This window comes from Phyllopteryx taeniolatus, unplaced genomic scaffold, assembly GCF_024500385.1.
Source record: "Phyllopteryx taeniolatus isolate TA_2022b unplaced genomic scaffold, UOR_Ptae_1.2 contig_24, whole genome shotgun sequence".
NCBI lineage: Eukaryota > Metazoa > Chordata > Actinopteri > Syngnathiformes > Syngnathidae > Phyllopteryx > Phyllopteryx taeniolatus.
In genome coordinates this window covers 3,532,684-3,560,229 of record NW_026903162.1, presented here as the reverse complement: position 1 = coordinate 3,560,229, position 27,546 = coordinate 3,532,684, and the positions used below count along the sequence as shown (strand labels likewise).

The 27,546-nt window shown below is 44.9% G+C and overlaps 1 protein-coding gene across 5 annotated transcripts in view; it reads right to left on the bottom strand.

Moving 5' to 3' along the window:
- znf536 (zinc finger protein 536) overlaps positions 1-27,546 on the bottom strand; it is a 187,973-nt gene that overhangs the window by 38,682 nt on the left and 121,745 nt on the right. For all 5 annotated transcript variants that reach the window (XM_061764985.1, XM_061764982.1, XM_061764987.1 and 2 more), the window contains one exon: positions 8,380-8,550. In XM_061764985.1, the coding sequence (XP_061620969.1) occupies positions 8,380-8,550 (171 nt within the window). The remainder of the gene's footprint in view (positions 1-8,379; positions 8,551-27,546) is intronic.

The window sequence follows — 27,546 nt, the reverse complement described above, 5'->3', positions numbered from 1 at the left end:
TCGGCAAAATCGTACACCTTTTATTGTCGTATCAACCCTAACTGAGGACAAGCGCCATAGAAAATGTATGGAAGGACAGTTTACACTTTCCCGTTATTGTATTTTGGCTTCGTGTGAACAGCAAACAAACGGCGAAAGCAGAAAACAGCGTCGAGAGATGGAGATGAAGTACGAAATCGGACTCCATATCGTCAAATCCCGTGAACAAGATGACAACGGAGTTTGACGATCATCGTGATTTGCCGTGATGCGTTCATCACTGCTTTCAACTTTAATTTTTGGTGGCCTTTTTTTTTGGAGCAAAATAGTGGATCATTTTGGTCACAAAAAAAATCATGTTAACTTTTCATGTCATTTCATTTCAACCCCCCCCTTTTTTTTTTTTCCCTCTGTAGCCCCATTTGAGAAAGGCTGCTCTAAAAACAAAAAAAGCGAGGCGGAAGAGCTGATGAAGGCGAGTTTAATACGAGTGTCGACAAGAGCGAGAGTCATAAAGATAAACATCTAACCACCCACTGCCTTGTCAGCGCCGCTCCATTTCATGTGTCTTACTGCTCGCTGTCGGGGGGTGGGGCGCTGAAGGCGTTTGAATTTGGGTCGATGCGGCCTCGGCGAGCCAGCCATCACTCATGTCTGCGTCATAAAAAATAACAAGTGGCCATATGGCCACCGCGAACTGCCATATTTCTATTTAAATCACTCCTTCGCACCCATTGGAAAGTTTGCCCAAATGAGCACCAATCGGAGGAAAGTATCCTCGAAAGATGGCCGACGCTACATTTGAAGCAATTTTGGCTAAGTCATGTCATGTGGGTGGAGCATGACGTCAAATTTTTTCAGTTTATCATAACAGGACACACGAAAAACTCTCAAGGACCCATTGGCGATACCGAACAGGAAGTTGGTCAATTTGTGTTGAAGTAGCAGTTTTTGGCCAATTTTGATACATAAACTCATTTAGTAGCACCCATTGGAAAGTAAAAAAAATAAAAATAAATCACCTATCTGATTTATATCCACAATACGAAAGAGGCCCGGGACGGAGCTGTAAAAACCTGACTTCTACTGTTCACACTGACGTGGAAACTCAGATACGTCACATTGAGCAAAGCAATCGGAATTGACCTGCGTGTGTTTGACCTCTGTGCGTGTGAACATAGCCAACTTTTGGTGGGCGTCTCTATTGTCATGGGATGCATGAAAAAGTCTCAAGGACCCTTGTCGGCCATTTTTTTTTTTTTTTTGCAGCAGCCATTCAAGGGCTCGTACTACTATGAACCCTGACCCAATCGGAAGCAGGTTAGGATTGCTAAAATTGAAGCTTTTTATTGAGCCAACCAATGCAGGCAAGCCACCGCTCAAGTCGGTGTCATGAAACTAACACGTGACCGCTCCCTGCGCAGCGCCGTATTTCCAAGCGACGGCCGTACCGTGTGGCCTGCGCCCGATTCTCTCGGACATTCGCCGATGTTTGCGGATCAAAGCCGGTAAACGAGGGGTGAATCTATTGTGATGCCGTATATTTATTTATGCCGCGCATGCATATTCATGTTGCGCGCTCTTGTTGTTAATGCTGGAAGACGAACGCGCCGCTTGCCAGAAGTGGATGTTCCACCGCGGCGATACACATCCTGCAAGCAATTATAAGAGGCTTGGAGTCACCGCCAGATTTAGCTTCATTAAACAATGAACACAGAGGGGAAAAAATGCAAAGCTCCCCTCCTTCTTTTAAAGAAAAAAAAGTTCCAAAAGTGGGATTTGTGTGCGCGCGCGCGGAGGATTGATGGGGAATAAAAGCGAGTGAAGTGCATATTTCTAAACATACAATCATATAATGTTTAGAGTCGACACATGGAAACGCTTGCGCGCGGCTGGGAGGAGAAAGGAAAAAAAAAAAAAAGGCATTGTTACGCCAGGCTGCTTTGAATGATTTAAGTCGGGCTGTGTAGTAAATCATGGATATAATTAGCAAATGGCATACTGCTCAAGTCGTTTATCATTATTTAGAGGGCACCATTCCAGAAAAAGACTGCGCAATCTGCAGACCTACTGCCGAGCCGTGGCATAAAGGGCCACAAACAGCGACTCAATACAATATTGATACAGGCCGGCAGAGAATAGGAACTTGCACAAAGGGAAATGGAGCGCGCCTCCGACTACAGATAGCGAGACGCTGATTTGATCCATTTTCTTTTTACGCCGTCAAGCTCAGCCGGCCCAGTGTATTTAAAGTCAAGCACAAGAGATGAGCTTTTAACCCAATAAGCGCTGCTGCTGGTGCAGGCTCGCTGCTGATTGAATAAGGAAACGTCCCCCATGCAAATTACCATCCGCGATTCCTCTAACTGGACAAAATGATATTCCGGCGGCCAAATTAGACGCAAATTAGACTGATGTGATTTTTTTTTCTCCTCGCCCCCCCCCCCCCCCCCCCCCCCCCAGCCTCTCCTCTTAAGAGCTCGTTAATGTGCGTGAGGGCGAATCAAGACGAATGCAAGCGTATCTGCGTCTAAATATGCCGAATGGAGGGGAAAACATTCGTTATGTTTATGGGACCGGCGCGCGTCCTCCAGCTGTCTGTTAAGATGAACACTTTAACCCTCCACTCAGCCATTTTTATTTCCGAGCCATTTGACGGTGTTGAATGAATAGAGGCCCAATTTGCCAGAGGATAGTAATGAAAACAACAGAATTGCCATCGAGCTTAAAACGCCAGAGCGACACAAAAAGCATTAAAAACAAGAAATGAAGCTGCAGCTACCGTCGCCCAATTCAAAGCGTGCAGAAAAAAATGTCTCACTGTTTTCTGCAAGGTTTTCGACTTGGAAATCATACGATTCCAACTTTGTTTCTCCAGAAAAAAAATCCGGCTTTATTTTTGGGAAAATAAAACTTTATTCTTGTTGTCGACCTTGAGACATATTCTGTTGTTATTTGGCACTGTGTAAAAATAAAAGTGGACCGAACTCTTAAATGTTAATTTTTGACATTTGTCCACCAAATGGTGCTGCTTTTCCCGATTCAAAGCATGCAGCAAAATTGTCACAACTTTCATTGCCTTCTGAGCGTGTCACGACTGATGATGGCTAAAGCTGGAAATGCCTTGTGTGGTTGTTATTACTGTGAGAAAAAGAGCGAAAAATTAAGGGATTATTGCTGGGCGGCGCGGTGGACGACTGGTTAGAGCGTCTGCCTAACGGTTCTGAGGACCGGGGTTGAAATCCCGGCCCCGCCTGTGTGGAGTTTGCATGTTCTCCCCGTGCCACATCCCAAAAACATGCACGCTAGGTTGATTGACGACTTTAAATTGCCCGTAGGTGTGAATGTGAGTGCGAATGGTTGTTTGTTTCTATGTGCCCTGCGGTTGGCTGGCAACCAGTCCGGGGTGTACCCCGCCTCCTGCCCGACGACAGCTGGTATGGGCTCCAGCGCTCCCGCGACCCTTGTGAGGATGGGTGGCTCAGAGAATGGATGGATGGATAAGGACTATATCCGTGGGAATATTGTTATATTGTCTGTCTACATGTGGTGTGGCACGGTTTTGTTCAGATATTCACCCTTAAAGTGTTTTAACATCACCACGTATGATGCATGTGCTGCTTTTCCAGCCGTTTTGGTGAGCGTTGCCACTATTTGTCATACGGATAATTAAAGGAGCTCTTCGGGGTTAAGCCTACGCTTCCACCATTTGCAAAGTGTGTGCTGGAGGAGCGCGCGTAGCTGCGAGGACATCTGCTCCGTCATACGTCAAGGGGGGGCTGCCGTGACATCTGGGGACTCTACTGTATCCTGCCTTGCAACATTACACACAATTTACAGCTAAAGGTCATTATGTAGCCGTTAATCCACTTTTAATTGATATCAGCGCAAACAGCCCAACCTCCCCCGCCCCCCGCCGCCCGACACATGACGCATCGCCAGCCAGCAGGAAATTGATGCTCGGGGAGTTAAAAATAGGACGGGAGAACTTTTTGTTGCGCGTTCGGAGATGAAAGCCGACGGCGAGGTTGTTTGCCCTGGAAAACATCGCCGATCTCGGAGAACACATCCTCCTCTTGATCACCGTGTTCAGTGTGCTCCTTTTTATTTAGCGTCCGCTTTTGTTGGTGACATAGCAACCAACAAGCGAGGCAAAACCTGCATTTGGCCAAACTCCGGTATGCACCGCGATATTTAACATGTTGACCGGGAAGGCTGGCAGTGAGTGATATGTATTGATTGCCCACGTCAGAAAGCAAAACATGTTCACTTGACGTCACAACGTAATTATCTGAATGCGCGAAATAGCCACAAGAGCTGTACGTATGCGTAGGCAGTACAAAGTGTGTATGGCGATCATGAGAAAAGATGGAGCAGTTGAGGGAGCGAATGACACACGGCATGTAAAAAAGCCACTGAAGTTCAACTTCGGTGTCGTACGAGAGCGGCTCCAACTACCGGAGACAAATTCCTTGTGTGTGTTTTTTTGGGACATACTTGGCAAATACAGATGATTCCGATTCTGATTCTGTGGGTCTCGAAAACTAAGCTCCGTCAAAATGCTTTAAAACAGCCGGCAATGTGTGGAACTCGACTTTGTAAACTGCTGGCAGTGAACGAGTGAATGAATCACGGACAACATTGATTACAAAGAAAGAAATCAATACGCCGCACGGAGAGGAGAACTAAAATGGAAAATAATTGTCTCGAATCATTATTTGTTTCTGCTTTGCTGTTCGCGATGTTCCGCACGTCTCCGGTTCCATCCCGAGAAGAACCACGGCGCGCTGACGAAATGCTAAGCTAAGGTAGCAGCGCAAAGGGAGCTGCCGTGCGTCTCGACGGCAAGGTTAAAGTAAGGTTAGGTGACACGCTCTCACGCCACCCTGCCTCAAGAAACTATTGTCACAGCAGAGGACTTTTCTTTTTTATTTTTAATTATTATTCCTCCCTCCTCCCCCCCCACACACACAGCTGCTTACTGCTAAATAGCGCCTCGTCCAGAAGGGGACAATCTGGCCCTCTAATTGCTGTCACTGAAGCCGGGATTCATTATGTGACTTTCCCATTAAAATGTGAGCATTAATTTGTATAATGAAATATCACCCACCGCAGTGTGTTCATTAGCTCGCTGGTGTTAGCTACCTCCGAAAAACTCTGCTCCATTCCGCTAATGGAGATTTGCCCACTCCCCGTTCGAGATGAAACGACGGCCGTAACGTTAGCTCTTGAGCGCTAAATTTGAGCTCACTTCATTTCTTTCAAGCGGCTGTTAGCGCCTCGTTAATCTCTCGCTCAAAGGCCTGGGAAAAAAAAAAGAGAGCGGGTCTGGATCTGGAACCGCTCCTGGACTGGATCAGCATCGCCACAGATGAGCTCATAGCAATGATTTAAGGCCGCCGCTCGCATATGCGGAAAAGATGCGCCGGGCCAAAAAAAACATCCGACGCCGGGCCCTTCGTCGCCTTGTCGTACATTCGACTTTAATGGGGGACGAAAATGGGGATGATGTGTCAAACATCAATTGAGATCTGATGGAAGTCTAACACAGGGTGAGGAAGATCAGAGATTCCAAATGAAAACACATCTGGTGGACTCAGTGACACTATTAGGACGGTCCGGGTAAGGACTAGAAGGTTAAGGCTAGGACTAGGGGGTTAGGGTTAGGATTATGGCTAGTGAGTTAGGGTCATCAACATACACAAACATTAGCTAACATTTACTCAGTTTGGCAGGACTTGTTTTGTGGACAGGTTATGGTTTAGTTTTAGGGTCAGGTCAATTGGGTTAGATTAATTCAGGTTAAATTGACTGGTTAGGGAGTTAAGGTCATCAAAATACACAAACATAACCAAACAGTCACTTTGGTTTGTGTCAATTGTCACGAGTAAAGTTGGATTTCTGTTTGGTTGTTCGGTTGTGCACAATGTTTTTTGTTTTTTTTATTATTATTTTTAACATTCACAGTTGTCATAAGTGTAAAACAAAGTGACCCACCGTTCAAAGCAAAACACGAGGAAACGAAAAAGCAATTAACTTTTGAGCGCCGGAAAACATGCGCCCGTTCCTCTTCCTTGTCCTGACCTCATTGTCACTTCCTGTTCTTGGCGGCATCCTAATCCTCGAGTGCCGAGGCGCGGGAGAGTCCGAGTGGAAATCCTTCACAGCTGAAAAACATCAATGCTGCATTCTTTGCTTCTTCTTGGTCGTCATTTTTTTTTGCGGCGAGCTAAAGATGAGACCACCCGGGCGGTGTAATCCCCCCTTGCGGTGGCCTCATACTGTACTACCAGACGAGCGCTAATGTAGCACAGTTAGCATGTGCGCATTTGACGAGGTCGCTCAGATTGCGTTCAGTTCGAGTTTCCACCATACGGCCGTTGAGCATTTGAAAAACGCTTCCCACCTGAAAATACCAACAACACGCACGCCGTATGTGTGCATAATTGTTTTGGGATAAGCAATTAACTACTGAAATCAAGAAAATGTGTTAACAGTGATTACTTTATTTGTACTCTTTTATGACAGTTAAAGTGGCTGCAAAGTGAAAATAAAAGTAAATCAATTTGACGCACCGCAGATGAGTATCATTAACAACCCTGTCAGATTTGAGATACAAAATAAATAAATCACAAAAGTGTACAAAAATGAGGCTTCGAATTTGTGAAAAATCAAGTCGCCGTCTCTGCTCTCAAAAGCTGTGGGCGTGTCTGCTGAATGCGCCGAAACCACGCCCCGCTCAACTGCCAATCAAATACCTGCACTATGACATGGAAAATTGGATGCTGCATTTTTCCAACGTCTCTCTCAAGCTTACTTATCGAAAATATATTTGCAAATGATATCTGCTGAAAGCCTCAGGTGCCTGGAATACATGCCACCGTGTCGTTGTGGGGCTTTTCTGCACCGCAACAACGAGGCGCTCGCTCCGAGCGGCCACACCAGTGCAAAGCCGCTGTCCAAACACTGGCTGTCAAGTTGGATTTGGAAAAAAACGTTTTCCCCCTACTCGGTGTTCTGTGAACGGGTGCACCCACGGCCAACAACGAGGCACTCTAAAGTGGCCACGCGCAGCGGACTGATGCGTTTTCGGGGTGAGCGCATTGCCAGCTAGCTAACTGCAAGTCGCAATTGCACCGGGTAACTGCTGATGCGAATGAAGGCGCTCACGTTCTCCGATAGTGTGGGAGGCCCGGCTCGTGCCAGCCTCATGCCACTCTGTTTTAGCCACGCCCCTCAAAAAATCTGGGAAACTGAAAGAGCTACACAAGTGAGTACTACATAGTTCTCAGTCTTCGCACATTTTCGCGGTGCCCCAAATGTGAACCACCGTTCCAGTTTGGGGGACGACTTTAAAACCAAGTGTCCTTGTGTGGGCTACTTGTGGCTTTAACCTGGATCGTCGCTGGTGCGTTTGACAGCCCGCGGAGGGATTTAACCTCACGCGGCATCTCCCGGCTTCCTCCAGGAACGGCGGCGCGGTCGAGCGCGTCGAGACTAAGGGGGGTCGTCCCGCTCGACCGAGGGGATAAAGTGAAATCAACGAGGCCCGCCGTCGCACTGGCGAGGACTGACCCCCGAGTGAGGACAGGCCGCCTTTGTTGTGCCACGGAAGTTATTGAGAGCCAGCCAGCGTGAAAGGGAGCGATGGCACCGCGGGACACTGAGGCCTTGTTGGAAGGCAAAGACGAGAATAACGACAACTTTGCTGACACACACACGCAGAGGCAAGGACTAGCTAATGAGGTCGCGGTGGACTAACGAGGACTAACGAGAGTGTGCGCGGGCATCGCTCGCACGTTCAGGGAACGTGCGACTCGGAAGCCGAGACCATCTGCGTGCTCGACATGTCGCCCGCCGCACTTCCTGTCGCTCGGAACTGGACGGCGACGGCGAAGGATGTCAATCAAACGGGTGCGGGAAACCTCCAAAGTGGAACGGGTCAAAGAGTCGGGAAAAATACACCTCAAAATTCAAACCCCCCTCCCCCCAAAAAAAAGGGTGACATCGTAACTGCATAAGAAGAAATGGAGCGATTTAGGGAAAGTTACGGCATGGCATGTGAGATGTATTGCATGGATAATAAGAACAACAATTATTTTTAAAAAAGTAAAAAAATGAAAAAAAATAAAAGTAACATTGTAAAGTGAAGACATAATAATAATAATAATGTATTTATTTATTCTATTTAGAGATAACAGTAAATTGAGCTGTAAAAATAAAGGAATTTAATAATAATAATAATAATAATAACCTGTTACTACTTCTACTACTCATACTACTAATAATAGTGGAAAGTATGAAAGTAAGTAAAGAGGTGCAAAGTCGCTAATGTGACTCTATATCCCTCATTTATAACTTTTCCTGAACTCGAATTTCACCGAAGGTGGTTCTACTGACCTGTGTGTATACGCAGGTGGACCTTGAGGTGATGCGAGGTGCGGAAGGACTTCCCGCAGTAGGGGCAGTCTTTGGAGGCCGAGCCCAGGGAGCGCTCGCGATGCTGCGACATCGACGGCGGCGCGCCAACGGCCGCCTTGCCCGCCGCCAAAGCCGCCTCCTCCCCGGCATCTGGGGACAAAACGGAGGGTGTCGCTGATAACATATTGCGCTATCATCGAAACGTCCTCATCATCATCATCGTCATCATCATCATCACGCTATCATCATAACCGTCATCGTCGCATCTGGAGGGAGAGAAAACGCTTGCTTGCCACTGCCACTGACTTACTGCTGAATCAGCAAAATTCTATCATATTGTCATATTTTATAAATAGAAATATATATACTGTATATATATATATATATATATATATATAAATATATATATAAAAATCATATTGAATACATATGCACCAAATGACCATATTTCCATCATATTTCACATTCTATATATCTCTAATGAAGCGTATTCACATCCGTATTTAATGTCTACACACCTCTAATATACCATATTTACATTTTAAAGATTGATTCACATACAATAAAAGTGAATCCCAAATTGAATCAATTGTAAACAGCAGATGAAGGCATTGAATGTACTTTATTTGTTTCACATTTAATGGATGTGTAATATATCATATTTCCCATCGTTGATGTCTATCCATTTCGAATCTATCACACTTGAACATATTTACTGATTTAATATAGAATAATAAAAGTGCAAACAAGCCAGACCAGAAGAATCTCAGCGAACAAATGGCGGACTTGCTGCAGGATGACGAAGAATCGAGAGCGAAGTATCGGAAAGCGTCGCGGCATTAGCACGCAGCAGCGGCGATGCTAAGCTTCTTCAGCAAATGCATACAGAATGTTACAGACGTTTATTTCACGTCTATTCCTTTTCAAGATGGCTGACGGGAAGTTTCCCCCTTTCGCCGCCTCCCATTTTTCTCCCCGTTTGTGGCGGCGCCGAAGACGTAGGAACAATGGCGACAAACAGAAATAGATTCGCCTGTGTCAGCACGGCAGGATTTTTCTCTCTCGCGCCGCCAGCTGATTGTGACAGCTCGCTGTCACAGATATGACGGGGTGATAACGCTTTTGACCGTGCGCGCCCCCCCCCCCCGCCCACCGCCGAGAAAAAAAACGATGACGCCGGCGCTTTAGTGCGACGCCGCGTCTGTTATCAATGCGATCACCTCCGACGACGACGGCGTTGACAGCGGCATAATGCGAGGTGAGGGCGAGCGACGTTACGCCGGCCGCCTCTGATGTGCTGACAGTCGGCGGAGCGCGGCGCAACAACAACAACAAAAAGGGGCCCAGACAACACGCGTCGCTCAATTAAAAATACCCACAATGGGCTTGATGGATGGGACGCCGAGCACAGGTGGAGCATCAAAAGCGTCGTCGACACGTCACGTGACATGAAAACGTCGTTTGTACTGATGGCAATTAATGGCATTTGAATCCAGTGCAAATAATGAACGCAATATGACATTTCACCTGTTGTGGAAAAAAATGAGAATACCTGAAACAAATACAAATACGACTGTCAGGCGGTCAGAGAAAGAAAGAAACAGCAGGTGGTCTCTTTCCCTCGTCGGCCTCATCATTTCGCGATTGTTCTTGAACAGACAGACTCGAGTCACTTCTTGTGTATTCGAATTTTAATCAACTGTTGCAGTTCACTATTAATGGTACGATTAAACATGGCACCGCGAGTACGCAAAGTCACGTGACCAAGGCAGCCAGATGACTTGAACGATGATTTTCTTCTCGCGGGGTGACATCGACGCTAATTTACGTTAGCCCGTCTGTGACGTTTCGCAATATATTAGCATTACGCTAGCGGACTTATTGTATGCACTTATTGTATATTGTACGGTTTGGTTAAACATTTTTTTAAACACAAATTTGTGTGAGGGGTAGAACTACAAATGTATATTCTCTATGTTTTCACCAATCACAGCTCTCGCGTAAACGGGTATACAGTATGCGTGAAAAGACGGCTGCAGCAAACTAGTTATGAAAAAAGAAAAACAATTTTTTTTTTAAACATCCTTTTTTTCCTGTAATTATTGAATGGCAATGAAGGCGTTAAAGTCCCATCCCGAGTCGTTTGTGAAGACTTTAACTCACCGACATTTTGTCATGAATAAAAATGTTTGCGATGATTCGATAAAAGATGGCCGCCAGTACCGCCTCACAATAAGAAGACTTTTTTCTGCGTGCGCCGCACACTCGCTCGCAGGTCGACAGAATGGAAAGAGTCAAGTCAGCAGGTCACGCATAATAAGACGGGACGCCATTCAGCAGCCACGGTGAAAAACATTGCAAGGCAGCCACAAATGCAAGCGGAGGAATTCCGACGCATTTCCGATAGCAGCAAAGAAGAGCACGGGATTCTCTTTTTAAGTAATCGAAAGTGTGCATCTGGCTTCTCTAAAATGAGGCTAAAGGATGGAATTAACTCTCCAATGAAAAAGTAAAGTTGTAATAAAATGAAAAAAAAAAGCTTTAAGAACTCTTCTCGCAGAGGGTCTGCAAAATTGGCGCATGAGAGAATGGCCTCCTGTGCCTTTCACACAGAACCGAGTGTGTGGATGTCAGGTGTTAAACGTCCCGGCTTCTTTTCTGTATTGTATTATGATTTTATTATTTATACCACTATACTGACAATTTAACAGAACAGGACAGAAAAAGACAAGATAAAGAAGGTAGCACATCACAGGAAAAGGCAGAACAGGACAAGACAAGACATGGCAACATGCCCGGCCGAGATAGGACAGCACAGGAAGAGAGAAGACAAGTCAGAACAGGATAAAACAGGTCAGGACAAGAGGTAAGGAGAGAGGAGAAGAGAAGATTGGACAGGTCGAAGCAGAACATGGCAGAGTAACAGAGGAAAAGACATGACAAAACAGGACAAGAAAGAACAGGACAACTCAGGACAAGATGAGACGAAACAAAGTCAGGAAAAGGCAGGACAGGACAGGATAAGAGGTGACAAGACTTGGCAAGACAAGAAACGGCAAGACAAGGCAGGATACGGGACAAGAAATCAAGGCAGGAAAAGACAGGACAATAAAGGACAGGACAAGCCAAGACGAAAACGGACAGGACAGATGGATGGACAGAAATAGATGCATCCGAATTGAGGTGCGCCTCTTGTTGAAAATATTGGATTTCATGCTCATTAAAGCATTGCTACTTATTTTTGCACAATGCTGTATGTTGATAAAGTACATATTTCATATTATAGTATATCATTTTTGTGAACTATCCAAGGTTGATAGATCGTGTGACTCCTCATCTCAGAGTGGAAACTCATTTGCATTGGACTCCATGTTAAAAAGAAATATATATATATTTTTTAAATGTAGCCTGTAGACAGTAAATAAATCCCAAAAATAAAGACGCGACGATTTCCCTCGAGGCTGTTGCCGTCTTAAGAAAATCGATTAGAAACTGTGAAGAGCACGGAAGCCCCCCCACAAAGACGGCATCGATTACATTTTCCCTGGTGGAGGCAGCACTTCACCACCACATCACGTTTGTCAATTAGTGTGCGGATCTGTGCATGTGGCGCATGCAGCGGAAACTTGAGCAAGCAATGGAGTATGTGCTGCTTATGAGAAGCAAACTCTTCGCATCGCTTTTGGCGATGACATCGTAGTGTTTCCCCCAGCCGCATCTTGAAAATGACTCGGTCTAAACCCAGCCAGCTGGCAGGTCACGGGCGGGATTATGTAAATTAGCGCAATTCCGATGTCAAATTTCGACTTGTGACATTTTTGCAAAATTTCGAATGGGAAGGTGACAAAGTGGACTATTGTATTTGTATACACCGCAATCACGTCACTTTTACACATGATGTCCAATTTAATAGTAAATCCCAAAACACACACACCTGTTGAAAAGTGTGTGTGTGTGTGTGTTGGCCTATAGGTAGACGTGTTTATGTGTGTGTGTGCGCGTCTTTAATCAGTCGACTGATCCATCTCTTTTAATGTGGCCGCTCCAATTACTGTAAAAGTCACGTCGCTGCACATAACCACAAATATTGACACTTTATTGCACAACACATTCATGACATTTTGAAGGTCACCTCGTATATTAGGGCCTCATCGCTCACATCCAGTCGGCCGGCCGGACCGAGGAATCTTCCGGCGATATTGATCCGCCCGCTTTTTTTCTTTTCCTTGTCTATGCAAAGCGTCCGGTCTGTCGGAGGCGTTAACGCGCGCTGTATTGCGGCCCGTTAAAGGTCGACCGACGTCTGGCGCGCCTCGCTTTAATCGCGCGCTGGTCAGATAAGACGTGTTTGGACGGCTATTCAAAATGTTGACTGACGGTCTGATTAGCGGCGCGCAAATACGCCAAAGACCAACAAGCACAAGATTGTATTTGGACGATAGATTTCAAATAACAGTCAACCTGAAACGCCCGTTTTGTTGCGTGCCAAATTGACCTTTTGTTAATATTTTCAAAATGCAAAAAGAAAAGAAAAATTCTCACATACCTTTTGATAACATTTGTAAACAATAGGCATCAGGGTAGAAAGTAATTGGCGTCTGCTGACTTGAGCTACAAACGGTGGCAAAAACTTGTTGTGTTTGGGGTTGTGTGGCCACATACCAAAAATCTAAACAAATCCAAAAATTAATCCTATTTTATTTTATTTTGGGAAAATAGTCCAAATTCGGACGGAGCGGCCACTGGAGGCTTTGTCATCGGGGACCATATCCACCCAAAGTTCGAGACCTTTTTTCGGGCAGTCCAGTTCAGTTCGTCCTTTAAAGGAGTCAGACTCTGGAATTTGCTTCCCGGTGGATGCTGATCATTAATTTTTTTTTTATTATCAGGGACCTAAAACAACGGCTCAATCTGGGCAGATCTGCTCACATGAAAATTCAGATGCTTAATGTTGACATGACTTGCCAGGACACTGATTCTAAATCTAGACTAATTAACTTGTCTGTAATCTGCCTAAAATCCTGTATTTGATCTATTTTACATTTACCTTTTTAAAAGCATTTCAAATTGTTCAGAACTTCTATATGTTCGCTATTTTCAAAATACGTTTGCTTCCAATATATCTCACTCACTGACTGCCATGGACGTTTATATTTGTCAACTGGAATCCAACCGTTTGCGCCCACATTTTTCACCGTGTCGGCGTGGTAGAGGGTCTCGCCCAGCTGGTCTGTGAAATTCAGGTTTGTAAACTACTGTGATGACGCTTTGGATTTGAGATCAGCACGGCTTTGGAGTAGAAGTCAGAGACTAGGAGGTGGAGGAGAGCAAGACAAGACTTCCCCCTTTTATAAATAATAATAATAATGTCTCGCATCACATTATTAAGACAGATGGTCAACTTGTATCAGAATGATGGCATGAGAAAAATGGGATCCAAAGCATACCACATCATGTGTCAAACTCAAGTTTGCGTTATCCGTTGCCGATGGTTTATGCCAATGTACGACTGACATATTTTGAGTACGCATTTCATATTGTCGCTTGAAAATATGTACGTTCATGCAAATTTGATGGTGGAGTGTCGACGGCTGATCTGACATCTGTTCTTTCAATCAGGCCTAATTCCTAAGCATGTACACTCGCACTCGCACACCCCAAAAAAAAAAAATATATATATTCCAAATCCATAAACGGATCTTTAAATGTGACATTCAAAGCGCTTTTATTCCATCAATGTTAAAATCCTATGAATTTATCATCTGTGAGGGCGCGAAAGCTGCGAGTGTGTCTGTGTGTGTGTGTGTGTGTGTGTGTGGAAAGCGAAGAGGAGAGGAAAGGCATGTTTAATTCAAGTGTATCTGATCTGAGAGCAGCTCCTCTCCCCTCTGCCTTTACTGGTGTCACGGCGGCGTAATGGAACATGCCAGAACAAAGGCTCCCGGATCAGATTGGAGCAGAGTTGAACGGGCCATCTGGGAGGCAGGCTGAGTATCAGTCACTCCGCCGGCTGTCGGCTGCACTCCGCGCACACTTCCCCTCGGCGTGTGCGTGTGTGTGCGTGCGTGCGTGCGCGCGACACACCTCCTCCCTGCCTTGCCGCCACACGCCTCCACAGGGACACCGGGGCATCCTCCACGACTGACTGACAAATATATAAATTGATAAAGATCTGCCACTGTGCGAGTGTGCGCGCGTGTGTGCGGAGCGACCGCAACCACACCCAGCTCTCATTAATGGAGGACAGGGGGGAAAAAAAAGACGGCATCAACAACAGCAGCCCCAAAAAAAAACAACAAAAAAAAAAACGAGATGCTTGATACAGTAACTCCCACACGCCGGCCGAATATGAAATATGACTTGTTACAGCGTATGTTCAAATATGTTCTAGAGTACAATTAAATAGGGCACCTTCTTGATAGGAATGCATGAAATTCTGAATATTTTCCAGAATATGTCTCATACGGCTTATGAATGAATTTAGTGTTGTTTCAAAATGCATTTCATGGGGCCCTACAGTTACCCATCATTTTTCAAATTCATTTCAATAGGAATCAGCATGAAATTCTGACTATTTTGAGAATGTTTTTGAATATGTTCTCGAAAGTCATTCTCATGTTGCAAAATGTTTTTTCACATCACATTGTAGATTGCATTTCAAAAACATTTCTCCAACATGTATTTGATGTATTTGAAACATTCTAGAATGCATTTAAATGATACAATTATCATGATCCAGAAAGTTCCAGAGTGCGGAGACGATTTAAAGGGAACGAGAAAAGCCCTTTCGATTGGACAGTCGGCTGTGACGACGCCCACACCGGTGCGGACGTCGCACTTTCAAACGCCCGTCCGCGGAATTGCCGAGACCGTGCAGAGTCACGCCAGGCAATTTGCACGAGTTATGAAAATAATCAAATATGTGCAATAAAATTTCAAAAATACAATAAAATAAATGACGTCAATGTTTTGGAGCTGTTTGTTTTTGTAGCTACTAATGAAGCCTTTGATGTGACAGAAGAGTTTTGGACTCCAGATGCGATGAGTCACTTGTGGATCAAGTTCAGACTGTCGAGGAGGACATTTGTGCTCACAAATGGCGTCCGTTGTCCCTCCCGCCCTGAACCCGGACGGCCGCCATATCACTTTCAGGAAATCAAAGTGTCGTAAAAAAAAAAAAAAAAAACAATACTGAAATGTTTGTGCGCTTCTCGCCGGTCCATTATTCTAATGTGTCACGTGACCGGCCCCAAAATTGGACGGGGAGGGGCAGAAATTAGGAGGGTGTGGGGGGTGGCTAAAATGTGATGACATCATTTGAAAGGCATTAGGCTTTTCAAAATGCGCCCGCCGGGACTTGATTTCCTTACGCCGGAGCAACACAACACCATCCGGCCTCACACGCACCCGCGCGCACACACTTCTTTCGATTTGGAGCGCTGCCATCTTTGCGAGCGCGCGGTCGGCGCGAGTTAATCAACTTGAGGTTTAGTTACACTGCTGACGCTCGCGTTCCCGCCGATCGCCGCGCACGGAATTTATTAAGCAAACAACAATTATCATTAAACGCCGCCGCATTAGTTGCACGTTTACTACCTGACAAGGAAGTCTTCTTCACAGCACACCCGCACCAGGGATGTACGACCAAAACGTCTTGGCTGTTGCACCAAAATTTTGAATATTTGCCTTATTACTTTAACAAAAAAAGCTGTGATTCATCAGTTTTTCCGAAATAACTATAATATAGACATTTAAACCTCGTTTTTTTTTGTTTTTGTGGATAATCTGTTGCAGAAAGTCGGACAGAAACCGAACCAAAACCAGGATGTCATGCCGATGCAGCTCTAACATGGCCGAGTGTTGCCGAGCGGACCGGGAGGCTTGTTATCGCCTTGAGTCGTCAATAAAAGCTTGCGCCGTGGACTACGCCTTGCATTGAAATAAGGCATGTTCTCGATTGTCTTTAATATATAATCGTCAAAGTGACTATGTCGATTAATGTCAAAAGTTTTAGAAGAAGTCAGTGTCAAGCTGCAGATGTTGCTGATTGTTTTCATTTTTTTATTATTATTATTTTTTTAAATCTATATTTTGCCGCTGCGGGGGTCCGGCGGGGGATGTGACAAATCTCGGAGGAATCACAACAACCAGAAGGCAGACGAGAAGAAAGGAAGAGTGAAGTGGGGGAGGGGCGACATTGCTTCCAAATTTCACACGGCGACGCAGATTCACCGCCGCCACTTCCTGTTTGACCCCGGCGAGCTGCGGGACGACAGCCAAGACAAAAACAACAAAAAGAAAAAAAAGAAAAAGAAAAAAAAGTGAGCAAATAAATGGAAATAACGGCACGTTGTTGTTTTGCGCGAGATGAAAACAGAATGCTCGCGCGCGGCGGTAAACAGGGGCACCAGATGTTCTTTGATGTTAATAATGGCATTTATTATTAATATTAATTAGACCGCACTCAGCAATACATTTGGGCCATTTCCAAGTCAATTAAGCAAAATGGCATTCGGGAGATGTTGAGACGACATTTTAAGGCAGGTGTTCACCCACCGCCCTCGCTAAACCCCCCCTTCTCTTCCCTTAATAAAACATTTTTGCAGCTTGTGAAAAACGACCCATTTTTAGGCACTTTTGATTTATTTTGCCTTTGTTTGCTCTTCCCTTCGCCTGCCGCACGCTCGCAATCTCCAAAAACGCATACGCCGCCATTGCTGCGTTTACATAAACTCCACGTTGATTCCATTTTAAAAGTGTGTAATGACACACGAGCAGACATAGACATTTCCAAATTTCCCATTTTAGATGCACTATAGTCGATATGAAAAGTCTACACACCCCTGTTCAAATGCCAGGTTTATGCTACATAAACGTCTTCCACCGTGAATGTTAACTTCTACGTCTCAATTGAGAAAAAAAAACATGTTTGCAAAAGTGTGCACACCCTCTGTTAATTGAGTATGTAGCTGTGTTCACAAGTAACCAATCCCATTTGAACTGCCAAAATGTTAAATGGGAGTCAGCACACACCTGCCACAATTTAAAGTGCCTCTGCCAAAACGTTCAGCTGTTCTAGTAGGCTTTTTTTGACATTTTTTTGTAGGACACTGTCTGCTATTTGGAACTGTACATAATTCCCTTCACCTTGACTAAGGTCCTAGTTCCAGTTGGTTCATCTTGGTCTCATTTTTTATCACATCACAAAAATGTGGTATTTGAACAGGGGTGTGTAGACAAGACGTTTTATAGCTACTATATGTACTGTAGAATGCTATAATGAGGTCCCAGCAAATAGACACGTCCAAAGTGAGCTTAAATCTTAACGAATTCGGGTCGAGCGGTGCCTTGAGATTCTCAAGTCAACTCACTTCGCCAAAAGCAGCAGTTGATGCTCACGGGCATGCATTTTTGTATTTTATTTGATATTTATCTTCTTTGTCATTTGCAACAAAACTCACTGCTGCAGCTGACAGTCAGCTGGAAATTCTTCTTCGTGTGCAACAATCCTAACACTCGCCGGATTTTATTTTATTTTTCGTTATTTTTTTTTTTCGGCTTTCCGGTGTGTTTTTCCTCCTCGGCGGCGTACGCAAGTACATTAACAATCTGCGCGTTCATTTGTCAGCGATTTGGACACTCTGGCCTGTGCGGCGTGGTGGCACTTTTTCCATGACGGGAAATTAATGGAGGAGCCTTCGCCTGACGACAAACGCGCACCTGTTCCGCCAAGATGCTAATCACAAACATTTATATTTATTAGCCACAGCCGCAAATGCACAACAACAAGAATGAGAGCACACAGAGAGATTTGAGACTTTTTTTGTTTGGGGGGGTGGGGGGTGGGGGCAGGCTGCTGAAAGACAAACTTGTGTTCTGTGACGTTATTTGAATGGAGGTGCCGGTTGACTTATTTTTACACTTGTAAGACCAGAAAAAGGACGTGTGAGGCAGGAATAACCTTCCCTGTCTTTATTAGTTACAAAGAGAGGGAAAAAAATGGGTTTCTCCCACATTCTGTGATTACATATAAAGCTAAATGCTAATTGATTAACTCAAACTCAATTAAATTAACGAAAAATCTACCTCATTTACAATAACAACAATATTATATTAGGTCATAAATATTTAACAAATATAGAGAAGGACGTCAGTAATTATTTTATCATTTGACAACATTTTCAAATAATGACAATAACACTCATTAATTAAACATGGTTTATTATTAAATGTAAAAACCTTTGTACATTTAAAAAATAGTGATATATAGTATAATTAATCTCAATAAATCAATGTTTAAATGCAAAACGACGTTAAAAAAAAAAAAATATATATATTGGCCCCCACGTAATAATGCCACAAATGAAGTTTGACTTATTTATCATCTTCATCGTCGTCACTACAAGTAGGGGATTTCATTTCACGTTTCGCCTCCTCTTCCTCCCCATCGCTTTTCTATCCTCCCCGCACGCACCCTCCCGTGGCCCCCTCCCCGACAGAAGGCGGCCCGACGACGGCGAGGAGCAAGAGGAGCGCCGCCATAAGTTTCTCCCTGGCACCGACCCACCTTTGCTTCAATGACATGGACATTGTGCTGCTCCTTCGGGTGTGCACGCCTCGGCCACCTGGGGGCACTGTAATACAGACTCACCGATATACATAGAGCCTCCTCGTTCCTCAGTAAGCCTCACTAATATTAAGCCCTTTGCAGAATAATAATAAAGAATATATGTCTGTGAGTATTGTTGTATCTGTCTACATGTGTTGCTTTACCTTTTGTGAGCAAATATTCATTGCTATGCGTTAGCCCGTCTATGGGGTTTCCCATTATGTGTGAGCCCGAAGATTGTAAAGGCTCGGGAATGGAAAGAGAGAGACGAAAAGAAAAGTTAGGGGCAGGAGAGGGAGGGCAGAGGAAAGGAAGAGCACGCGGCATGGGAAAGGAAAACGGGAAAATGGACGGAGAGTGAAAAAGGAAAGCAAAGGAAGGGTGGAAAGGGAAAGAAAAAAAGAAAAAGTCAAGAAAGGGAATTTTCAGCACAAGAAGGAAAGTGACGAGGAAAAAGGAGAAGATGTTGGAGAGTGGCAGGGGAAAGAAACGGGAAGAGAGACGGAAAAAGAAAATCAAATGAGTGGCAGGGGAACAAAACGAAAAGAAAGGGAGGACAGGGGAAAAGAAAAGGAAACAATGTAAGAAAGGCAAAACAAAAGGGAGGGGAAGATATATATATATATATATATATATATATATATATATATAGACCAAAGATATGAATACATATGTCCACATTGTTTGAATGGATGAAATATGACAACGAGATCAGACGATGTTATTCCTTAATGCGGAATGACATCATCACAAGCCCTCCGTGAGAACACGTTGATTTCCTATTCACGTCGAATCAACAGCCCGCACAATGGGCCAATCAGCGAGCGCCGTCGCCACACGCGCGGCTACACAACGCTGCACATCATCCCGCACGCGCTGCACAGCACGCAATTAAGCCCCCCCGCCCCCCTCCCAACCCCCCCGTTATTAACGCGCGCTAACCATCACCGGGTGATCGATAATGGCGTCACGTGTATTTTCAACATGGCCGAATGCAAAGAGGGGCGTGTATCAATGTGTGTTTCAATGTAGGCGTGCGTGTGTGTGTGTGTGTGTGGCCGGGCAGTAAATCCAAGGAGCAAGGACGCGTCGCTTCTCCTCCTCTATGAACTTGTCCACTGTCTCAGAAAATGAAATCCAAAGATTTATACCGCAAACGCGCACACACGCGCGCGCCAAATGGACACCGCCACTCGCGTACGTGTTGATGAGACAACAAGCGATAGCGCCGTGGAAGCTAAGTGACGCTAACACATGTGCCGGAGTAAACTCGAAGACAATTATGCGTAATAAACTAACGTACTGCACGCGTTTGCATCAACGTCGAAGGCAGAGCGAGAGAACAAGATTCGACAAATATAAAAGACAAAATGCGGCTGTGAGGCGGGGTCGACCCGGTGCTGGTAATTATACGAACAAACGACGACGCATTCAATTCATCGATTCCATCACGCGCTTGTGAATTTAAAAAAACAACAACAACAACAACAAAAAAACACAGTAAACATGCTGTGTGTGAATTATGATGTGGCCGGTGAGGAAACAGTTAAACCCTGCAGGCCTGTCTTCAGCCTCTGGCCATTGTGCAACACATACACACACACACAATCTCACACACACACACACACACACAGTGCCCATTAAAGAGCACGCTCTGTCCCACTCGCATAATTTTAATTTGTTATGAAGGTCATTGACAGCAAGTAATAATCACCATTGGGGATCTAACAATTTGCCATTTCTGAACATTGAGGCACTGATGACTCAACTATTAATAGACTGCCCCCTTCCTTACCCACTGCCCACCCAGCGCACGCACACACACACGCACACATGCACGCAAACACACAGTGTCCTCTTAAATAATTAGAAACCATTAACCTTATTTTTCCTCTCTCTCTCTCTCTCTCTCTCACACACACGCTCACATCTTAAATAAGCTTGACGCTGTTATTTCACGTGCAGTTAAACTGCACGACCTGCAGGGGGGTGCATGCGCGTGCACATTTGTCACATTTTCAAAGAACCAAATGTATGTTTTCGGCGAACACCCCAAAATGTAGCCTATTTTGACTAACCGAACGTGTGTTTTATATAAAACCCAAAAGACGATATTAATTTCGACTGCATCTTAAATAATCTTGGTGTTATTTCAAGTGTAGTTAAACAACACGACCAGCAGGGTGTGTGTGTGTGTGTGTGTGTGTAAACGAGTTTGTTTCTGCGGCGCCAAACAACAAGAACAACGACAACAATGGCGAGCTTTTTACGGCCAAAGAAACTCATTTAGCGTCACCCCGAGCAAACAAATAAGTTTCGGAGCTTAAGCTCTTATTTTTATCCCACATTGGTTCTTTTTTTTTTTTTTTTTTTAAAGTGATCGTCAGCGTTTGTCGGACGCCTTTATCTGCGCCAGGCTCAACCACTCAAGACTAATTACAAATTAATCTGCGCGCGGATATCTGCGGCGAGAACGCAGAGAAAAGACACAACACACACGCGCGAAGCCAAAAGAGACGTCAGGCCGTAATTGCCCGCTCGCCTGAGCCGCACGGCGACATCACGATGACCGATTGCGCCGATGAATAATTGATGGTTGGCCCGATAGCGTCCACGGCGCTCGACTTTTAAAAGCCGCCGCGTTGACGTTCATTCCGGGTGACTCCTCTGGGGGGCGCCATCTACTGTCACAGTCAGAGAAGCTCGACTGTCTACTGTACTGTACTTTTACAGTACGTAGTTTTTAATCCGTGACGGTTTTCAGTTTCCACTGAACGCAATGTAGAGACAATGAAACGTTGCAAACAACCGTGATGTATGGTTTAACTAAACAAAACAAAAAAAAAATTATTTATTGATTTATTATTATTTTTTTTTACAGTTTTCAAACCTTAAAGACAAACTTCAAATAGTGTTCAGTTGTCACCAAACCTACTGTATATTTCTATTCACCATCTAAGACAATTTAGAATTTAGAAGGTTTGATAACATCAAAAACTATTATTTTGTTTTCGTAAACAAACGCACTTATGTTTTTCGTGAAAGTCAATCATGAGTTTTCAGGTAACCTGATGTTGATGTTGCATGAGCATCAAATACATTTTTGACCATCTCACTTTTCAGTCCGCAATTATTGCTGCTGCTTCACCAACGCCCACAATTAGCATATTGGCTTTGCTTGTTATTGCCGATTGGCCGGGAGAAGCCAATCACGTGCGTCTCCGGTGAGGCGTTCAGGGTCCACTTGAGTTACTTGACCTATAAAGTTAATGGATCCACCTGCCGAATTGATACTTTAACCCGGTTTCTCTCCTTCTCGTGTGTGCTCGCGCGTGTGCGTGCGTGCGTGCGTTCTCAGACCACCGCTTAGCTTCCTGCTGGGAAAATCAGCTTTGATTTGCTGCCCGCTAGCCGAGCTACGTCGCTATCTATTACTCACTGTGTCTGTACAGGGTGTGTGTGCACGCCCACCCCCACTCTCTCACATCCCCCCCCCCGCCCACTCCACCTCTGGGCACCTTGACGGAGGTTTAACTGCCGGTGGCACGTGGCGACGGAGGAAATGGGTCATTAAACGCCACTAACTGGGGCCAGCCCCCCCCGCCCCCCTCCACGGAACCCCCCTCCGGTGGCGCGGATGTGTTTCCAATCAGATAGACTTCACTTACATGAGCGATGGCGAGCCAGCCGGGAGAGCAGCCCACAGCGGACATTAGCGGCGCGGCGGCACCGCGCGTCTAATAGCGGCGGCTAACAAGGAGCCCGGCACGACTTCTTCTCTCTTTTATTGATGCGCCACCGCGCTGCGGAATCTTTGAGCGCTGCGCACCTGTTCCATCCTGGATGTGGCGGCGCTAACTTCATCACATACAAGAAGCTAAATCAAAGAAAAAAATGCTTCATAATGTTTATTTGTAGACAATTTCGTGTCCTTATCGAAGAAAATAATGTACGTTTTTAGTAAACATCGAGTTCCATCGTCAGTTTTCCAAGAATCAATTTTCATTTTTTTATTATAAAGTATGTACGTTTTTAGTAAACATAAATGCCTAGTTTGTGATTTCAGCGAAAGCAGCGTCCGATTTTAATAAACAACAATGACAATTTTCCGATTTCAGTGAAAACTGTACGATTTTAGTTAACATCAATGACAATAGCAAGATTTGAACAAAAGCTGTGTACATTTTAAGGAAAGCCAGTTTTCCATTTTCAATGAATAATAAAGTGTACTTTTTTGGGGTAAACATTAATGACAATCTAGAGAATTGAATACAATTTGAGTTGTCTATGAAAACCTTGAGTCAAGTTCATGTTTTCGGAAGTATACAAAACGGTTTAGTTGTCTTTGAAATCGTCGGTCACGCATTTAAAAAAAAAAAAAAAAAAAACATCTAAGAACAGCAGGTTTTCCCGCTGTGTTTTTTTTCAACAAAGATGGCAATTCTGCATCGTCATCGGATTTAAAAAAAATAAATAAATAATCACCAAAGACGATTGAGAATCTTCGTTAAACATAACATACGTTTTCTGGAGACAATTTTGAGTGTGACTTCCTCTATTGGCAGTCTTTAACGTTTGAGAAGCGCACTTCTTAACAAGCAAAGATGGGAAAATGCCATATATTTCAACGTATGCAGACAAAACGATCGCAAAGAGTTTTGGGCTCTGTGACTTGTCCCGCGTTGAGCCAGAAAAGGGCAGACGTTTGCTACAAAAGCAAATAATTCAAATGTTAGCCTGCAGACAATCTTCGATTTGTCCTTTAGCCAGATGCTAAAGAATACACACGCGCACACACATACACACACACACACGCTCGGTCTCGTTTGTGTAAAGATCAAAGACTTTGTTTGTTGTCTTTGATGAAGATTTGTGACTGTTTTGAAATAGTAAAGACTGTATTTAGTCGTCATTGAAACTAATGTGTTTTTGTCAACAAAGAGAATTTACGACCTATCTTATGACCTTTTTTTTTTTTTTTTTTTTTTTTTTTTTAAATAAAATTATTCCAGCTAGTTGATATTTATTGAAATGAATGTACATTTGAAAAGTTTTTTTTTTTTTTTTTTTTTAAAGATTAACAAACATTTGGAGACTTCAGCTAATCATCTGTAGGCCTTGCATGTGCTCGGACAAAATTTTTGTCTTCAATGAAACTTCAATTTGCATTTTCCTAAACACCAAATACAGTTTAGAGTCTGAAACAGTAAAATGTATGGATTTTTATTTTTATTTTTTGCTTCGGTCCTTTTCCCAGAATAAGATAAATGACAGTTTTGAGAAGTTTTTGGAAACACCAAAGACATTTTGGACTTTCTTTCCTCCAGAATAAGATGAACGAAGGAGGTTTTGTTTGAGAAGTCTTAAATGGATTTCCTAAGCTTGACAAAAGAATTCGTGTCGTCAACAAACTTTTTGTATCCATTTTTGTAAACCTCAGATGTATTTGTCTTAAACTGACCAAATTACGTGATTTTTGTCTTTTCTTTTTTTTTTTCTTCCGCCGAACAAATGAGCAAGTTCCTTTTGTTGTGTCTTTTTTTTTGCGTCTTATTAGCGACGGCTCTGCCCACTTGTTGGCCATCCTTCTATTATCTCTGCCTTCTCCTCACTATTGCTTTTGTTCTTTCCCCAGAAAAAGATAAATGAAGGAGGAACGTTTGTCGCACCTGTATGCCTCCCCGTCCCCTCGTCCCCCTCACTCCTCGCACCCCCTCCCCACCGCCCGACGATAACGGATTTCATTAACGTGAGAACGTGGGTCCTGAAAGAAAACATAATTGCTTGGCTGTTGTTGTCCTCTCCGCCGCCGCCCTAATTTCCTCCTCGCCTTACTCTTGACTGTTAAGTGATCATTATATCAACACCGGGGGAGGGGGGCCAAGGGTAAAGTATTGACAAAGTGCGGTCACGTTTGTGCGGGGGGGGGGGGGGGGATGAAACACTAAAAATAAAAGCAAGGAGACAGGAGGGAGGAGGATAGCGAGGAGGTAACAGAGGGACAGCAAGGACGCAAGGCAATATGATCAATGGGGAAAAGATGGTCACGACCGCTATTAATTTCAACGGCCCCCCCCCCCCCCCACCCCAAATGATGGACAGGAGTGTGTCAAAGACACATAATGTGGCCCACTTGCCATTTACACAGCATTGCACCTGGAAGGCGGCCCGGCATAATAGACACTTTCAAATGTCAGCACGCAGAGTAAGTAAGAGAGACGGCTTGACCGGCAGAATCTTAATTAGACTTCCTGGACCGCCGTCTGGCACCTGCACGTGCACGCTAGACTGTGTGTGTGTGCGTGCGTGCGTGGCGGGCTGATAGGAACACACACAAATGAGCTCATTTGAATGCGCTTGCAAATGTACATGAGGACATTTTGTGACATGTTGCCGGTGGTGAAAGTCTTTAACTGCACACTTGATGGCTTTTCCTCGAATTACACACACACACACACACACACACACACACACACAAGGTACTGTGAGGATAAAGTGTCTTATACCCACTCGCATCCAAAAATCACAGAAGAGTGAGGCAGGTCCATCCATCCATCCATCCATCCATTTTCTATCGCTTATCCGAGGTCGGGTCGCCCGGGCAGCAGCCACAGCAGGGAAGCCCAGACTTCCCTCTCCCCAGCCACTTCCTCCAGCTCTTCCGAGGGGATCCCAAGGCGTTCCCAGGTCTCTCCAGCGTATCCTGGGTCGTCCCCGGGGTGTCCTCCCGGTGGGACGTGCCCGGAACACCTCACCCACCGGGGAGGCGTCCGAATCAGATGCCCCAGCCACCTCATCTGGCTCCTCTCGATGCGGAGGAGCAGCGGCTCTACTCTGAGATCCTCCTGGATGACCGAGCTTCTCACCCTATCTCTAAGGGAGAGCCCGGACACCCTGCGGAGGAAACTCATTTCGGCCACCTGTATCCGGGACCTTGTGCTTTCGGTCACGACCCACAGCCCGTGACCATAGGTGAGGGTAGGAAAGTAGATCGAGCGGTAAATCGAGAGCTTCGCCATTCGGCTTAGCTCCTTCTTTACCACAGCGGATCGATGCAAAGTCCGCATCACTGCAGACGCTGCACCGATCCGCCTGTCGATCTCCCGTTCCGTTCTTTCCTCGCTCATGAACAAGACCCCAAGATACTTGAACTCCTCCACTTGGGGCAGGATCTCATCCCCGACACGGAGAGGGCACGCCACCCTTTTCCGACTGAGGACCACCTTCTCAGATTTGGAGGTACTGATTCTCATCCCATCTGCTTCACACTCGGCTGCAAACTGCTCCAGTGAGAGTTGGAGGTCACGGCTTGATGACGCCAACAGAACCACATCATCTGCTAAAAGCAGAGATGCAATACTGAGGCCACCAAACCGGACCCCCTCTGCGCCTTGAAATTCTGTCCATAAAAGTTATGAACAGAATCGGTGACAAAGGGCATTGACGGAGTCCAACCCTCACTGGAAACGAGTCCGACTTACTGCCGGATATGCGGACCAAACGCTGACTCCGGTCTTACAGGGATCAAACTCTACACACAGCTTGGGCTCTGGTATCAGTCCTCTTGAGAGGGGTTGGACTCTCTTCCATTCTGGAGGTGACCACGGTGAGAGGCACCGAGCAGGTGTGGGTATACTTATTGCGCAAGCCAACATCTGGTACAGTGCCTCTGGATTGGCAGTCTAGGGTGGTGGTGCCCCTTTTTAAGAAGGGAGACCGGAGGGTGTGTTCCAACTACAGGGGATCACACTCCTCAGCCTCCCTGGTAAGGTCTATTCAGGGGTGCTGGAGAGGAGGGTCCGTCGGGAAGACGAATCTCAGATTCAGGAGGAGCAATGTGGTTTTCGTCTTGGCCGTGGAACAGTGGACCAGCTCTACACCCTTGGCAGGGTCCTCGAGGGTGCATGGGAGTTCGCCCAAGGTGAGGCAGGTCAATTTATTTCTTTATTTTTGTAGCTGCAGACTGAAAACATTTTGGCTTGTGTTTGCAGGTATTTTCAGTACGTTTAAATGGGATACACAACCGCTACATGTACACAAGTGTGAGGCGTAACCAACACGGTTGCAATACGCAATCCTATTGGTCGATGTCAAGGCACTATGTCGGGGGCTGTCGTTATATGTCAGGCCCAATGTGGGAAATCGGCCATGATAGCAAATCGGGACAATAACGGTGCTAAAAACCTGCAGTCTGATCTAGGCATAACCCAAGTTCGTAAACTTCCAAGATAGTTTTTATTCTTCAGCAGACAATACATTTTTGTAAACGACAACTTAATCTTCAATGAATGATGGTATGAGTTATTAAACTTCATTGAAGCTATCATAAATGTTTTTGTAATGATCAATGACAATTTTGATTCTCCAAAGAGCAAATGTACGCATTTTAGTAGTGCTACGAACGAATAAGTGGTGATTTGGATTGACTCGTGAATCCCAATGAAAAAACAAAACCCAAATCAAAATTTTCGCATTCGAATGAAAAAAAGTCAAATAATAAAATACTGCAGTGGTCTCCACTTACGCCGCCATTTTGA